General features: G+C 48.4%; 1 protein-coding gene across 1 annotated transcript in view; it reads left to right on the top strand.

Annotated features, from left to right (window-relative positions):
• The window catches only part of RNF43 (ring finger protein 43), a 92,142-nt gene that overhangs the window by 42,973 nt on the left and 35,335 nt on the right, over nt 1-13,834 (top strand). The window contains exon 2 of the mRNA XM_019506747.1: nt 7,338-7,460. Within this exon, the coding sequence (XP_019362292.1) occupies nt 7,338-7,460 (123 nt within the window). The remainder of the gene's footprint in view (nt 1-7,337; nt 7,461-13,834) is intronic.

Here is a 13,834-nt window from a genome sequence, read left to right on the forward strand (position 1 = left end):
GTAAGAAATGTTCAATGCAAACTGTTTTTGCTTGGCAAGAGAGGGACAGAAGACCAGACCTCAGGAGACCAGTCACAAGAGAGAGAGAGAGAGAGAGAGAGTCTTAATTTTCATAACCATGACTTCCACATCAGCAGCAATTCTGGCTGTATTCTCACTGATTACTCCATCTCTTCTGCCAGGGAATCGCAACACCCCCCGCCCCACCCCCAGCTCCATCTCTTCTGCCAGGGAATCGCATCTCCCACCTCCCCCAGCTCCTCAGTGAGCCGGAGAAGCATGTGTCAGCTCAGAGTTTGTCATTATCCTCCTTATTGATGGGTTGGGATTGCATTTGTACACAGCCAGCACATTTGTACACAGCCAGATGCAGTACACAAGGAGCTCACAGTCCAAGGAAGCTTGCAGTCCCACCAACTGTGCCTAGAATAGGGCCAAGTCACAGCCCCTGGAAGGTGTGTTAACATCTTTCAAAGTCAAGGTGGTCAGTGATGGAGCCTGCCTTCCAACCTCACTTGCCACTTGGACTTAGAAGGGTGCCTCACCTAGGGAATGCCTTTGTAAGGGCTGCCTGGGGCACACAGCAATACACGTTCCCTCCATGGGGAAAGGAACTCCGGAGTTCACAGCTCCCAAATGCTTGCCACCCCAGCCCCAAATGTTCCCACACACTTCTAAGGTCTGTGCTCTCTGTGGTTCAGTGCTGGAAAAGTTCCTTGTGGCTCAGCCCCACTGCACACAGAGGCAGCCTTGCCATGGAGAATTAAGTAAATTTAGATTGCTCTCCTTCACTCTGGCTTTGGGAGAACTGTGACTCCTCCAGTGTGTTTTGCTCAACATTTACTCAACATTGCTCTCAGCCTTAACGTTTTCTCTCTAGTGATGATATCAAAGGATGAGAACAGATCTCTGGGGAGGGGTCTGAGCAGGCAAGTGAGGTGCTCAAAGGTACATTATTAAGAATTATATGGCTGTTCATTGTGTGGATATCTCCTTCACAAACGGGATGGCATGCATCACAGCTTTATCCCACCTCAGGCCACGTCATAATTTGGCATTTTGTACTCTGTGTTCCTTCCAGGGGAATAATTTATCATTGCTCAGGGATACATTTACCATTTGCTTAAGGATAACTGATGCTAATGCTGGTGTTATGCTGTTATTGACAACTCCCACTGTTTTACTGAACATCTTATGATATGTTGCGTCTCCCCTGAAGCATCAGCTCACCGAGCCTTGTGATTTCCTAAGAATCTTGGGTTTCATTTTTTTTTTTTTTAAAGTCAGGGTCTTGCCTTCCTTGTTGTAAAGAAAAAAAATTGAAAACACAATGTCAACCCCTCATGAACAGACCCCAAATGCCTTGCTGCGGATCCTTTGGAAGCCACTCTCCTGTTCTGAGGACCCTGACTCATGATTTTTAATTCCTTAGGCTGGCAGCACTTTCAAACATTCAGAATTGGCAAGGGTTTTTATCGTGGCAAAGCAGTCTCAACAGATAGAAATTCCTCTATGACTAAGAGCAGCATTCATTGCACTTCATTTATGAATATAATGATATGATCAAAGGGCCAAGCCTCTGTTGTTAGTTAGCCTGCTGGGGAACTGCCGTAATTCCAGTGGGATCACCAGACTCACACGTGGCTGCCTGAGAGCAGAACGTTGCCCTTAGTTTGCAGTGTTTACAGGGATGATAATGAAGCCTTTGATCTTCAGCAGGAAACTCCACCTTGCTGAGTTTCAAACATGGCTTCTAGGGATCTTCATTCCAGCACACAGCAATTGTGCAGGAGGGACACTGGGTTGATGAACCACATGGTTTAATCCAGAGATTGCTGTTGCTGTGTCCCTTCTGATCTCTCTGAAATCTGTTTCTCCCTGCCTGGCCCTATAAAATTACATCAGAAACACATAACAAAGGAGCATTTGTCCAGACTACGAACCTGCCCTGGCTTCTCCTTTGCTGAGGCACAACCTCCTTAGTTCCTCAGACAAAGCTGTGGGGAACTCCTGCTGGCTCAAAGCTCTTCATTTTCCAGGTGTTTTCCCATGGCCTGAGAATGGTGCTGGGGGGCAGTGGTTTCACTGGGAGCACTGGAGCACATTCAAGATAGCTGGGGTCCTTGCTTGTAATCCCACAGCAGGGTGGGACTGTTCCTCTGCACTGCCTTGTAACTGAATATGATTTGGTAAGAGACCAGATGTGTGGGCCTTGGCTTTTAGGTAAACAGCTGTGTGCCAAGGCACCCATGTGCTGGAAGCTATGAGAACAGAGTAGATTGGGCCAAACTTTGGGGACAATAAAGAGGCTGTCGGAGATTCACAGAGGCCTGAAAAAAACTAGGCCCATTATCTAGAACAAGCCAACACCTCGCTCACTCTGCTACTGCTCTGACATTTGTCACATGGGGTGAGTGCTTCCTTCTTCAGATCCTAATTGATCCTCCCCAGTCCCTTGCCAGAAAGAGCAATGAGGCTTGAATTGCAGATGGAAAGGGTGAGGAGTGAGCAATTTGCCAGAGACCCAGTTTCTGTCTTCCACTGTTCATGATTCAGTCCCTCTTGGGACCTCAACTGAAGTACCTCGTCCCAACCCTCTCCTTACTCTAGAGGTGTTACTGTAAGCAGGTCACTTGCCCTACTTCCTGATATATAGAGGTGGCTCTGACTCCAAGATCTCCAGTCAGTTTGTTTTGCACCTTTCCCCACAGTAAACACAGCAAACAGAAACAAACCAGCAAACAAAACAAAAAAACAAAAACCTGCTGTCTTCCTTCTGACCTTTAAAGATTAAGGTTGCTTCTCTGCTTCTCCCTCAACATTAAAATCTTTTCTCCCCTTTGCACCTTGCTCTTGCGTGGAGCTTTGTAGCTCCACCCTCCTTACCTGGTCATTGGTTTCAGCAGGTATCCAACCTTCCAGCCAAAACACTATTAGTTGTTGGCCACCTGAACCTGGATTTCAAGTCGCTGAAGGGTGAGCACCTCTGTACACATCCTCCCCTTCGAGAGTGGATCTGTGCTCCACTCTTCCACGTTTATCCCCCGCTATCCTGGGAGAGGAAATCTGCATTGAGATGTGCTGCTCCAGCTCAGTGACAGATAGAAAAGACATAGTTGCAGGGCTAGAAACTCCTGAGTCAACCTAGGGTTGGCCTCCCACATGGCATGAAGCCATGTTAGTGGGCCATAGTCAGTGGTAAAGATGAAGGGGTCCCCAGCAGGTAGTACTGCCCACTTAATTGCAAGGCTTTCCTTCTCAATGACCACATATTTTTGCTCCTGTGGAAGAAGTTTCCTACTGAGATAAAAGAATTGTTTGAGGATGCCATGTTTCCCATCCTCAAACCCTTGGGAAAGCACAGCCCTCAAGCCCTGTTCAGAACTGTCAGTCTGTAACACAAGTTCTTATGTGAAATCTGGCTTGTGCATCAGCACTAGGGCACTGCAGACAAGCTGTTTTACTGTCCCAAAAGCCTCCACACACTCTGCACACTTATTGTACCTTCCCAGGTGCCCCTTCCCAAATTAGATCCATCAAAGGCACTCGAATAGCTGAAAACTGCTGGATGAAACATCTACAATATCCTATCTGAGGAATGACTTTATGTGTTGTTTTCTTGACGGTACTGGGGATTCCTTACTTTTTTCCGGTAGGGCTTTAATCCTCCCATTTCCTAGGCTATTCCCTAGGTCTGTGGTCTCTTTATGCTCACACCAGTATTTGCCTGGGTAGTTTGTGAGGCTGTAAGTGAATGCAATGCTGCTTTCACCTGCTCAATGTGCTTGTCACAGGCACTAGTGAATATTACTGCAGCATCCAGGCATGCAGCTGTATATGTCTTGTATGGTCAAAGTATTTTACCCATTAAGCATTGAAAAGTAGTAGGTGTGCCATGGAGTCTAAAAGGCAGGGTTTGAAACTGATAGAGACCCCACAGTGTTGCAAATTTGCAAATGCTATCATCTCTGAGGACTCTGGGACTAATGTAGGGGTGGGCAATTATTTGGTGAGCTGTTGTGAGAGGGGGGTGGGTTGTGGCCCAGTTAGGAGGGGACTGTACCCCATCCAACCAGTGTGGCAGAGAGTGGGGGGAGGGGAGGAGGAATTGGTCCTATCTGGTCCTGGGCTGTCCACCCCATACCCACCACTGGGGGTGCTGGACAGAGCAAATGGGTTGATGGGGTCTCCGTGGAGACCAGCCTGGGACCCCCACAGGCAGGGCATGCCGAGCTGGGCAGATGGGATGGGGCCGTGGGCAGTTGGGGAGCAGCATCCAGGAGTGGGACGGGCAGGTGGGGCTGGGGCCAGAATTGTGGGGTAGTGACAGTGCAGGATTGGGGCCCAGGGCAGAGCCATGATCTGCTCCCTGCATATCCCTGCCACAGGCAGGGATGTGTGGGGAGTAGATTGTGGCTCTGCCCTGGGTCTCAGCCCTACACTATCACAGCCCTGCAGTCCCAGCCCCAGCTCCCATCTGCCTGTCCCACTCCTAGACACTGCTGCCCGCTCGCCCACCTGCAGCCCCATCCCATGCACCCAGCTGAGCACACCCTGACTGCTGGGGTCCCAGGCCAGTTTCCATGGAGACCTTGCCTGCCTGCCCATTCTGTCCATTGCCCCCAGCCAGGCAGAGAGTCTGGCTGCTGCTCCACCTACACCCCACCACATGCCCGGGGCACTGGGACTGGCCTCATGCACCACAGCCCAGGCTGCCCCCATGCCTGGGCCAGGCAGGGCTTAGGGACCCACCGCAGGCCAGATAAAATCCCTTCATGGTTTGGATCTGGCCAGCAGCCCATATTTTGATCACCCCTGGGCTAGTGGGATTTGCTAGTATCCTTTTGTCAAATCCAGTGTGGTAATTTCTTAGTAATTCAAGCATTTTGTTTATACAGCGCATTGAGGATGCATCGTACTTTGAGACTCTATTTACTTTTCAAAAATAAATACAAAAATGAATGGTTTGGCTCAGCTTTGGCATGTGCAAAATTGGGCTACTCCAATCACAAGTATATTTTTCTATCGCCCCCAATTCAAGCATAATTTGAACCTCCAGGCATTTGTGTCCATTAGACATACCAGAATTCATAACTATCTCTTTTGGGTGGAGAACCCCAGTTTAAGGATAATCTGGTGCTCCAGTAGAGTGGTTCTCCTGTGACTGTTCATAAAATATCCTTACATTCCTTTAGCAGAGCTTTTGTCTTGGTGTGTTGGGCTGAGGTTAAACCTTCGCCTACATGGATCCTGAAGAGGCTCCTGGAAAATCCAGGCCAGCCCCAAACAAATAGCTGGTGACATGTCATGCTTTCCAAATCCTCCAGGGCTTTAACCAGTTGACATGATAAATCTGGGAACCTTGCTGCTTCCCCACCAGATACAGCTCAAAGTCACCTGCCCAAACTGATGTAGGACTTCAAATGAGCCCTGCCATTTAGCTAATGGAAGAGAGAAGTAGCAGCACCCAGTTGCCAGGTTTGTAAACCCACAACTTGGCATTTTTGGTGAGGGTTCCTACTAAATCTAACCTCTCTCACAATTTGAGGACTGTAATAAGGCATTATGGCCCATTTAGTGGGAGCAGACATCCTATGGTAGAAGCCCAGCTGTGGCAGTTAGCTAGTTAAGGGCCGTGTCTACACAAGACACTGACTGCACAGTAGCTCGTTACTACTGCACAGTAGCCTTGCATGGTACAGTGTGATGCAACACTACTGTGCAGTAGTAGCAAGCTACCGCTCAGTCAGCATCACCTAAAAGCCATTTGGCGATGCTACTGTGTAGTAAATCTGGTTACTGCGCGGTCATTTAGTACTTGTGCATACAAGCACTAAACGACTGTGGGGTAACAACTGTGCAGTCAGTGTCTAGTGTAGATGCAGGCAGGGAGTACTTACTGGCAGTTAAAAATCCCAGAGAGAGGGCAGGAAAAGAGAGGAAGGGGGAAAAAGTGGTCCACAAGCAGGCGGTGCACTGGAACCCAGAGGTTGCCACCAGGAAGGGGCTAGAGCAAAAGGGCCTCTCCTGGAGCTCAAAGAATGGCTCCAAATTTCAGTTTGCTTATTTGTGTGTGGGAGCAAGGGCTGCATTTATGTTCAAAGGATCAGCTTAAGATCCCTCTCAGGGCAAAGACACACTTGGAGGTTGCAGACTCACTAATCCACTTGCATGTGCAAAAGAATGTGGGCAGGCTTAGCTGTCCACCATTAGAATGGCCCCTGGAAGCACATTGAAGTGAATGGAGGAGCTGCAGCAGCAACAGCAATAAGCCTTCCAACAGCAGCAGCAAGTGTTTCAGCAACTCCAGATTCAACAGCAGCAGTTTCAGGAAAAATGGCAAGGGGAGCCATAATAATTCATGTTTTGGATGTCAGAACAGGTGAAGCCCAGCATGGGTGGGGGGGGCTCCCCTCACCCAGTCAGAAGGGGCTGGAATGCTTTCAAAAATGGGGCCTGATGACACCCAAAGCATTTTTAGAGATGTTCAAGTGGGTAGCCAGGACATAACAATGGCCCTGGGATCAGTGGGCTACCCAGCTAGTGCCCTACCTGACCAGGGAAGCTCAAGCAGCCTATAGGCCTGGTGACTGAGGCTGCATGCAGTTGTGACACCCTAAAGCCTGCCATTTTAGGTCACAGAGAAGGCATATAGACATCAGTTATGGACAAAGCCATTTCAACCCCAAGCAGAGGCACAGTGCCTTAAAAGATTTATGCACCTGGTGGCTGAAACCAGAATCCAGGTTGTCCAGGAAAATAATGGAATTGGTAACAGTGGTACAGTTTAGACAAATACTGGCTGTGGGGACCTGGAAGTACGTCTGTAGATACCAGATTATAGCCCTTAAGGAGGCAGTCTGCCTTACTGAGGCTGATTTGAGTCTTCAGCTGTGCAAAAAGGGACAGGGCCTCTAAAGTTAAGGAAATCCAGCCGTGGCTTGTGAGTCTCATTGGGTGGAGGTAGTACAACTGGCCCAGGAGCTATACTTCCTGAAACAGCAAAGATGGGCTCAAGCAACACAGGGCCATTGAGGCAGGGCTGGAAGAGGATCACCACCAGGACATGGTATTAGACTGAAGAAAAGGGGAGTCATCAGTCTGTTTTTTGTGTGGCCAGCCCAGTCACACTGGCACCAGGATTGCCCACTCATGGACTGTAGTTATGTACATTTTGGGATCTCCAAGGTCCCTATAGTCATCCTAGGGATTTAGTGCTATGTCCTGGCACTAGCTGGATGGCTGCAATGTTTACAGGAAGAACCTGAACACTCTCTCATGGAGCTTGAACCTCTGAGCCCTGTGGTCTGACCTTTTTCTCTCTTTGTTTCCCTCAGTTCCACCCGTTGTCCTTGTGTAACACCAGTGAGGACGAGCACACAGAGTCAGGATTCATCACGATTGTCAAGCTGGAACGACCAGATCGCGATCTCCACCCATGCCTATCGCTGGCCAACAAGGTACATGTGGCAGCACCCCCTGGGGGAATGGCTTGGGCTATGAGGCTACAGGACAGACAGGAGGGCTCACTGTGTCCCTAGAGGGTTTCTGTGCCAGTCTCTGTTCCTGCAGGAGGTACTCAGCATGGTCTCTGTTTTCAGCTTTTTTCTTGTAGAAGGGGCCGTCTGACCTCAGCAGCTGTACATCATAGCACTTTATATTATCCCTCCCCTGTATCACAGGCTCCTGCCTAAGAAAGTCCACTGCATCCCTCAGCTGAGTGCCCCCCATGGCTTTACTTCCCTCTGTGCTCTCCTGAGCTCTCCTGCTGGCTATGGTGTTATGCCACTAAGCCAGAGTTGCCAAAGTAAAGATTTACATTTATCTTGTGACCTGGATAAAGTGTGGTCCAGTGGAAAACATAATCTGTGACCATATAATTAAAGATGGTATTATAATACTTGAATCTAGCAGAGCCAGACTCAAGAATAACCAATGGCTGGCACCTGAAGTGCAACAAATTAAAATTAGAAGTAAAACATGCATTTTGAACAGTAAGGGTAATTAGCCACTGGAACCAGTTACTAAGGGAAGGGTAAATTCGCTGTCTTTTGATGTCTTCAAATCAGGACTGGATGTCTCTCTGGAAGATTTAGCCAAGCACAAATTATTGGGCTCAGTGCAGGGGGATCTGTGTAAAACTCTTTCATACAAAAGAAGTCAGACTGACATACAAACCATAATGGTCAGTTCTGGCCTTCAGCGTGTATGTATCTGTGATGACAGCACACATGAGCATCTGTGATGGTCAGAGTATTTACCCATTAAGCATTGAAAAGTAGCAGGTGTGCTACTGTGATAATGGCCACATGAGAAGGGAGAGCTAAATATGAATGTAGGAGCCCAACATTAGCAATTCCTTGTTTTTAGTTTTTAGTTTTAATACCTCATTTTATAATCTTGATTTATTCTTATCATAGGCTTTGTATGAAGTTTATTATTGTTAATTATAGGCATTAAATGTATTAATATGTTTAGACTACATATATAAATGCACATAAAACTATAAATATATACATGTATTTACTTAAGGTCTGGATTAGGGGGTCCCCATGGGTCCCAAACTTGGGCAGTTGCTGCTCCCCTGCTGCCAAATTACAGGACTTGTGCGGATCCCTTTGGGGCAGATAACACGCTCAGTCAGCACACAGAGATGGACCAGACCTGATCTGGGCGCACACAGACTGGCTGAAAATAGTGCAGGGCCCAGTTTGGCTGTACAGGCCCCAGGGAGCTGGCATGAGGTCCCAATCTGGCAGTGACAGGCAGAGAGGCGGTGCAGGGCTCCAAGCAGGGCTGAAGGAGGAGGCATAGGGTCCTGACCCACATGGCAGCATGGGACCAAGGGAGGCAGTGCAGGACCTGAGACTGGTATGTGAGGCTTGATCCAGCCCTGTGCCACTCATTTGGCCTGCAGCACCAAAAGGTTAAGCACCATTAGTCTACCCAGTTTCTTGTTTTACATATAACCATTGGCACAGCTTCCCTGGACAGGCTGCAGAATATCTGTCATTGGAAGTTTTCAGCTTCAGGATAGACAAACATTTGTCTTGTTGATTTAGACAGGGATTATCCTGCTTTGAGCAGCAGATTGTACTCGGTGAACTCCTGAGGTTTCTTAAAAACCTATCTTTCTATGATTCTAGCTTTTAAATACAGTGCTACAGGCAGGCTTGTTTCTTTTTGGGTTGGCTATGATACACCTAGCCAGTGCATCCTCTGAGAGCTACTACCTGATTTCAGCTATCCTGGGGAGTGGTAGCTGCACACTAGTAAGTGATGCAGGTTTTCACAGTTGTGGTCTGTCCCCATTCAGTGCCATTCAGGTGAGCTTTGGTTCCCCTTCTGTACAATGGTGTTAACAGCCCTGTGATTGGGGGTGCTGTGAAGACAGTTCAGTGATCTTTGTAAGTCAGATTATAAAGATGGTGTATGGTGTGGTCTTGGATGCCAGATAAGTGCTTTCTTTGAAAGCTAAGTTCAGCACTTGTTGCTGAGTACTATACAAATCACCAATGGCATTTGCTAGGCCTTGGGCAGTGAACAATATTTACACTGCATGGTGGTCAGTTTGGGAAAGGTTGTGCAGCCGTGTTGTACTTCGCAGCCCCACACAAATCTCTGACTGAACCTTTGTCTGCCTTATGCAACATACCTGAAGCAAATGCAGCCCTTGCTTCTTTACTATTCACAGGTGCCAGGGTAACTGTAGTACCCCAGATATATTCACTTGCATTGGTAGACATTGCTTTGTTTCCAGGACTGAAGTCAAGTAAGGCTTGACTTTGCCTGAGATCCTGCTTCACCAGCAAAATGTGATTCTCACACACACTATCCTTCCACTTGCAGTGTGCCCTGCCTGAAAATGCCCACCTAACAGCACTGCTGAAGTGAACTCCCACCTACTCAGCCATATCACATATACTTAGGAATGTACCCCACCCCAGCACACCCACAATGGCTTTCAGGAGCTGAGGCCTTAGTCTCTTTCCCCTTTCCACTGTACCAGCAAGGATCACATCACTGGGCACCACTTATACCATGTCTTCCTGCCTCCCTCAGTCCTTGCACAGACTTCTGCTCTCCCTCCACCATAATCTTGAGGGCTCTGATGAACTCCTGCCCCACTGCATGGAATATCTCTATACTGTCTGCTCCCCCCAAGCTTATTTCCTACCTATTTCCTTCATCTTTCTTGCACTCTAGACTCCTTGCCTTATTCCATGCTGCTTGTTAGGCTTGGAACAGCCTCCTGCTCTTGATCTAACAAGATCCCACTCACACCACTTCTGCAACTCACCTCAGGATACCTCCGTGCTTCATGTGGTATTTAGTGCATACAAGCCACACCTCACAGGATGCTAGAGCCCTTTTGTATCCTATCAGCTCATGCAGTTGGAATAGGGGACGCTCACTTTTCCGGTTAATGTTTCCTGTGGTAGAGTTCTGCATCTCTAATTGCAGCCCTATATAAATGATGATAAGAATAGCCATTTGTAGAATGTTATCATAACCTCCACCTTAGCTGTCATCCAGCCAGCCTGTGCACAGTCAGCCCTTTCAGGCTTGCCCTGTGAGACACACCTCCCAGCCACCAGACTGCTTCTGCTGCTCTTCAGTGCATTCAACTGGGCAGGTCTCGTTGAAGTGTCCCACACTGAAAACCTAGCCAAGAGGATTGAGAGGCACAGGGAGAGATCACTACAGAGCTAGACGCATACTACAGGGAATTATTCAAAACTATTATTCTGCATGAATGTTTACAGCTTTTGGGGTTGGTTGCATTCTGAGCCACTGAGTGAACTTTCAATTGCAAGGACAGTTGCCAGAAAACCAAAGTCTCATGCCTGCTCCCACTCAGATATATTTGCATTTGTATTTGTACCCAAAATGTGTAAAAATATTTCAGTCATTCACCCAGGGAAGTCAGCAGTGCCCTGGGGCTAACAGGACTGATTGTGCCAGAGTGAGGGTTCCAGGGAGAAGCAGTAGCCAAGAGTTTGTAAGCAGCCTGTTTGCACTTTGGAAAAGAGCAACTTTTATCCTGGAAGCAGCCTGTTATGCACAGTTTTTCCTACCTCTGCTTGCTTGTTTCCTCTACCTTCTGTGTCTTTAATAATCCTGGTAAAACTGTTCACCACTTAGCAGACACCAGCTGTTTCCTAATGTGTGGAATTCATTACCTGAAAGTCCTGTTTGTTCTCAGAGACTGGCAAACTGAGAGGATCCTTTGATCCCAGACATGACTCTGCTCCCTTGATCCCTGAGCTTTTGATTCCACCACCCAGCTTCTCAATCTGGTTCAACCAAGTCCTTGAGCATCAGTCTCTCCACTCATCCAGAGCCTTCAACCCTAATCCCCAATCCCCTGGCCTCTAATTTACCATCCTCATTCCTAACTTCACTTTTAGCTCCAACCTCTAGGGCCCTAGGCCACTGGCTCAGAGCCCACATGTTGAAGGAGAGAGGAGAGGCAAAGAGAAAGCGGAGGTCAGGAGTTGTTTGCCTGGGCAGGATGAGGAGGGAGCTAAGCTTGCAGTCAGTGTATGATGTTGTCTTCTGGGTTGGGGAATGCCTCTTCCCCCAGGGCAGCCGGGGCTTTGGAGCGCTGCCTTTGATGTTACAGCTGGGAAGCTTTGGTGCTGACCTCTGGCCCTCAGCTACAGGCAAGCTCTATAATTGTGAAGCCTGCTGTAGCAAATCTGGCAGATACCTGCTTGCACATGCTCTCCCAAGGACACTCAGATCAAAGCACGCTGCGTAAGTAAGTTCATCCTGGCCCTGCACTTTGTTCTCCTTCCTTCCTTCCATCCACAAGAGATAGCCATTAATTCCTTCCCTGCCAAAAGAGAGCACCAGGGTTGGCAGGGCTGAGAAAGGAATGGTGCCAAGAGGAGTTCATGGGGGTCAAAGACCCCTAGGCAATAACCTCTGACTCCTGCTTTTGCACTTCTTTGAGTGAGACATTCAGCAGTATGTCTGTCCTAGGCTGTGCACAATGAGCAGATGGGGCCCTCCTGGTGATATGGCCTGTGACTCCTAGTGGCCTGGCTAATGATCTGCCTGTAACATGCAGGAAACTTCAGCACTCAGTTCTCTAGGATCTCAACACAGATCCATGTTAAAGGTCCTATCACTGCGAGGGACAGTGCCATGGGTGACTGATTCTACCTTAGTCTGGGCGGGGCACATGCCACATAGTCAGGGGGTGTCCCCGCAGCCACTCTCGCCAACCCATGGCCGATTGCACCAGACAGGAAGCGGTTGTGACGCTCCCACTCCCTGGCCTGCACTCACAGGGGGAGCACTAGTGCTTCCACCTGCCCTCTGCCCATTGCCTAAATGGGGAGCGCAGCCTGTCAGGATGCACCACCGCTCTCAGGGGGTGCACATGCACTTCCTACACTTTGCCACTGGACAGTGCCATATATACAGCAGTATGTACTGAAGTTACAGGGTGTTTACACGGTACAGGGAAAACATGGTATGAAGGTTTGGTACAGTACATAGACACATTGATAGGAATACACTCTTTTGGTACAGTACATAGACACATTGATAGGAATACACTCTATCAGGTTTTCTGTAGTGAGTGCTGGACAGTATAGAGAATTATATACAGTGAGACCTGTGAGGCTTACAGTGTCATATGTATTTCAGGCAAAACAATATATAAGCTTATGTATAGTGAGAAGACAGACAGCATGTGGAGTTGCATACAGTATATAGGATGGTGTGTAGTGAGGGCAATATGATATAAACCTCCCCAGGGCTTTTTATTTCCTTCTTCTCTTCCCATGGCCTCCAGGCCTTTCTCCTTTCTGCCAGTTTCTGTGGGGAGGAAGCCTGGAGCTGACTGGGGGCAGTGGTGGGAGCAGACAAGCATCCTGGTTGGCTTTCTTGTTTGCAGCATCCCGTGCATGGGAAGGAGAAGGGCTGCAGCATCAGGGTTTGGTACCCGGTCTACTTCCTTTCCTGCAAGCCTTAAGGCCACACTGGTGAGTCAGTAGTTTGGAAGCAGCCTCTGCAATTAGCCCATTTTGGCTTCAATTTAGTTGTATGGGGATGTTTTAAAATAGCAAGAAGGAATGAAATGGTTTCTGAACTCTCCCACACCAGCTGAGTGACCCATTCAGAAAGTCAGCCAGTGCTGAGAACAAGCCCAGCTCAAAGGCTTTGCTGGTGAACAGTCAGGGTGCTGCACTTCCCATCCCACTGCCAATGGGCAAAGCCCAAACTTTCTAAACCATGAGGTGGCTTCATGGGAATGGTCACTGCTGAAGGAAAGCTGTTTACCAACAAAATCCCTGCACTGGATGATCCTTCAGCCACTGGGACAAATGCACCAGACCCTTCATGCCTGCCACTGGGCATGGAAACTTTCCATGTATTCCCAAGCTCCAGCAAGAAAGGGAACAGAGGTGACCAAGCAAATGCTCCCTTCTGTCCCACCAGCAAGCCAAATACAAATCTATATGAGCATGCTTCTCACTCCTAAAAAAATCACATTTTGTGTTCACAACCTGAATATCCTGGCCAGTGGGACTGTCCCCCAAACCCTAGTGGGGTTCAAGTCTCCAGAGCTAAACCTGCAACACCAGGAAGGGAGTAGCCAATACAAATCACTGCCAAGCTGAGCAGGTACAGACTCCTGCTCAGAACTTCCCTGATAATAGATTCCTCACCCCAGGGACGGGAGACCAAGGTGGGTGCAGAATTAGAGCACTGAGATCCTCATCTCACCAAGCCCTCTGTTCTATCTTGTCTCAGTTACTAGAGGTAGCATCAGCATCCCACCTGTTGATTAGGCCTCGAATCTGAGTGTCTTCTTTGA

The sequence above is a fragment of the Gavialis gangeticus genome, unplaced genomic scaffold (genome assembly GCF_001723915.1).
Source record: "Gavialis gangeticus isolate Ggan-Ray unplaced genomic scaffold, GavGan_comp1, whole genome shotgun sequence".
NCBI lineage: Eukaryota > Metazoa > Chordata > Crocodylia > Gavialidae > Gavialis > Gavialis gangeticus.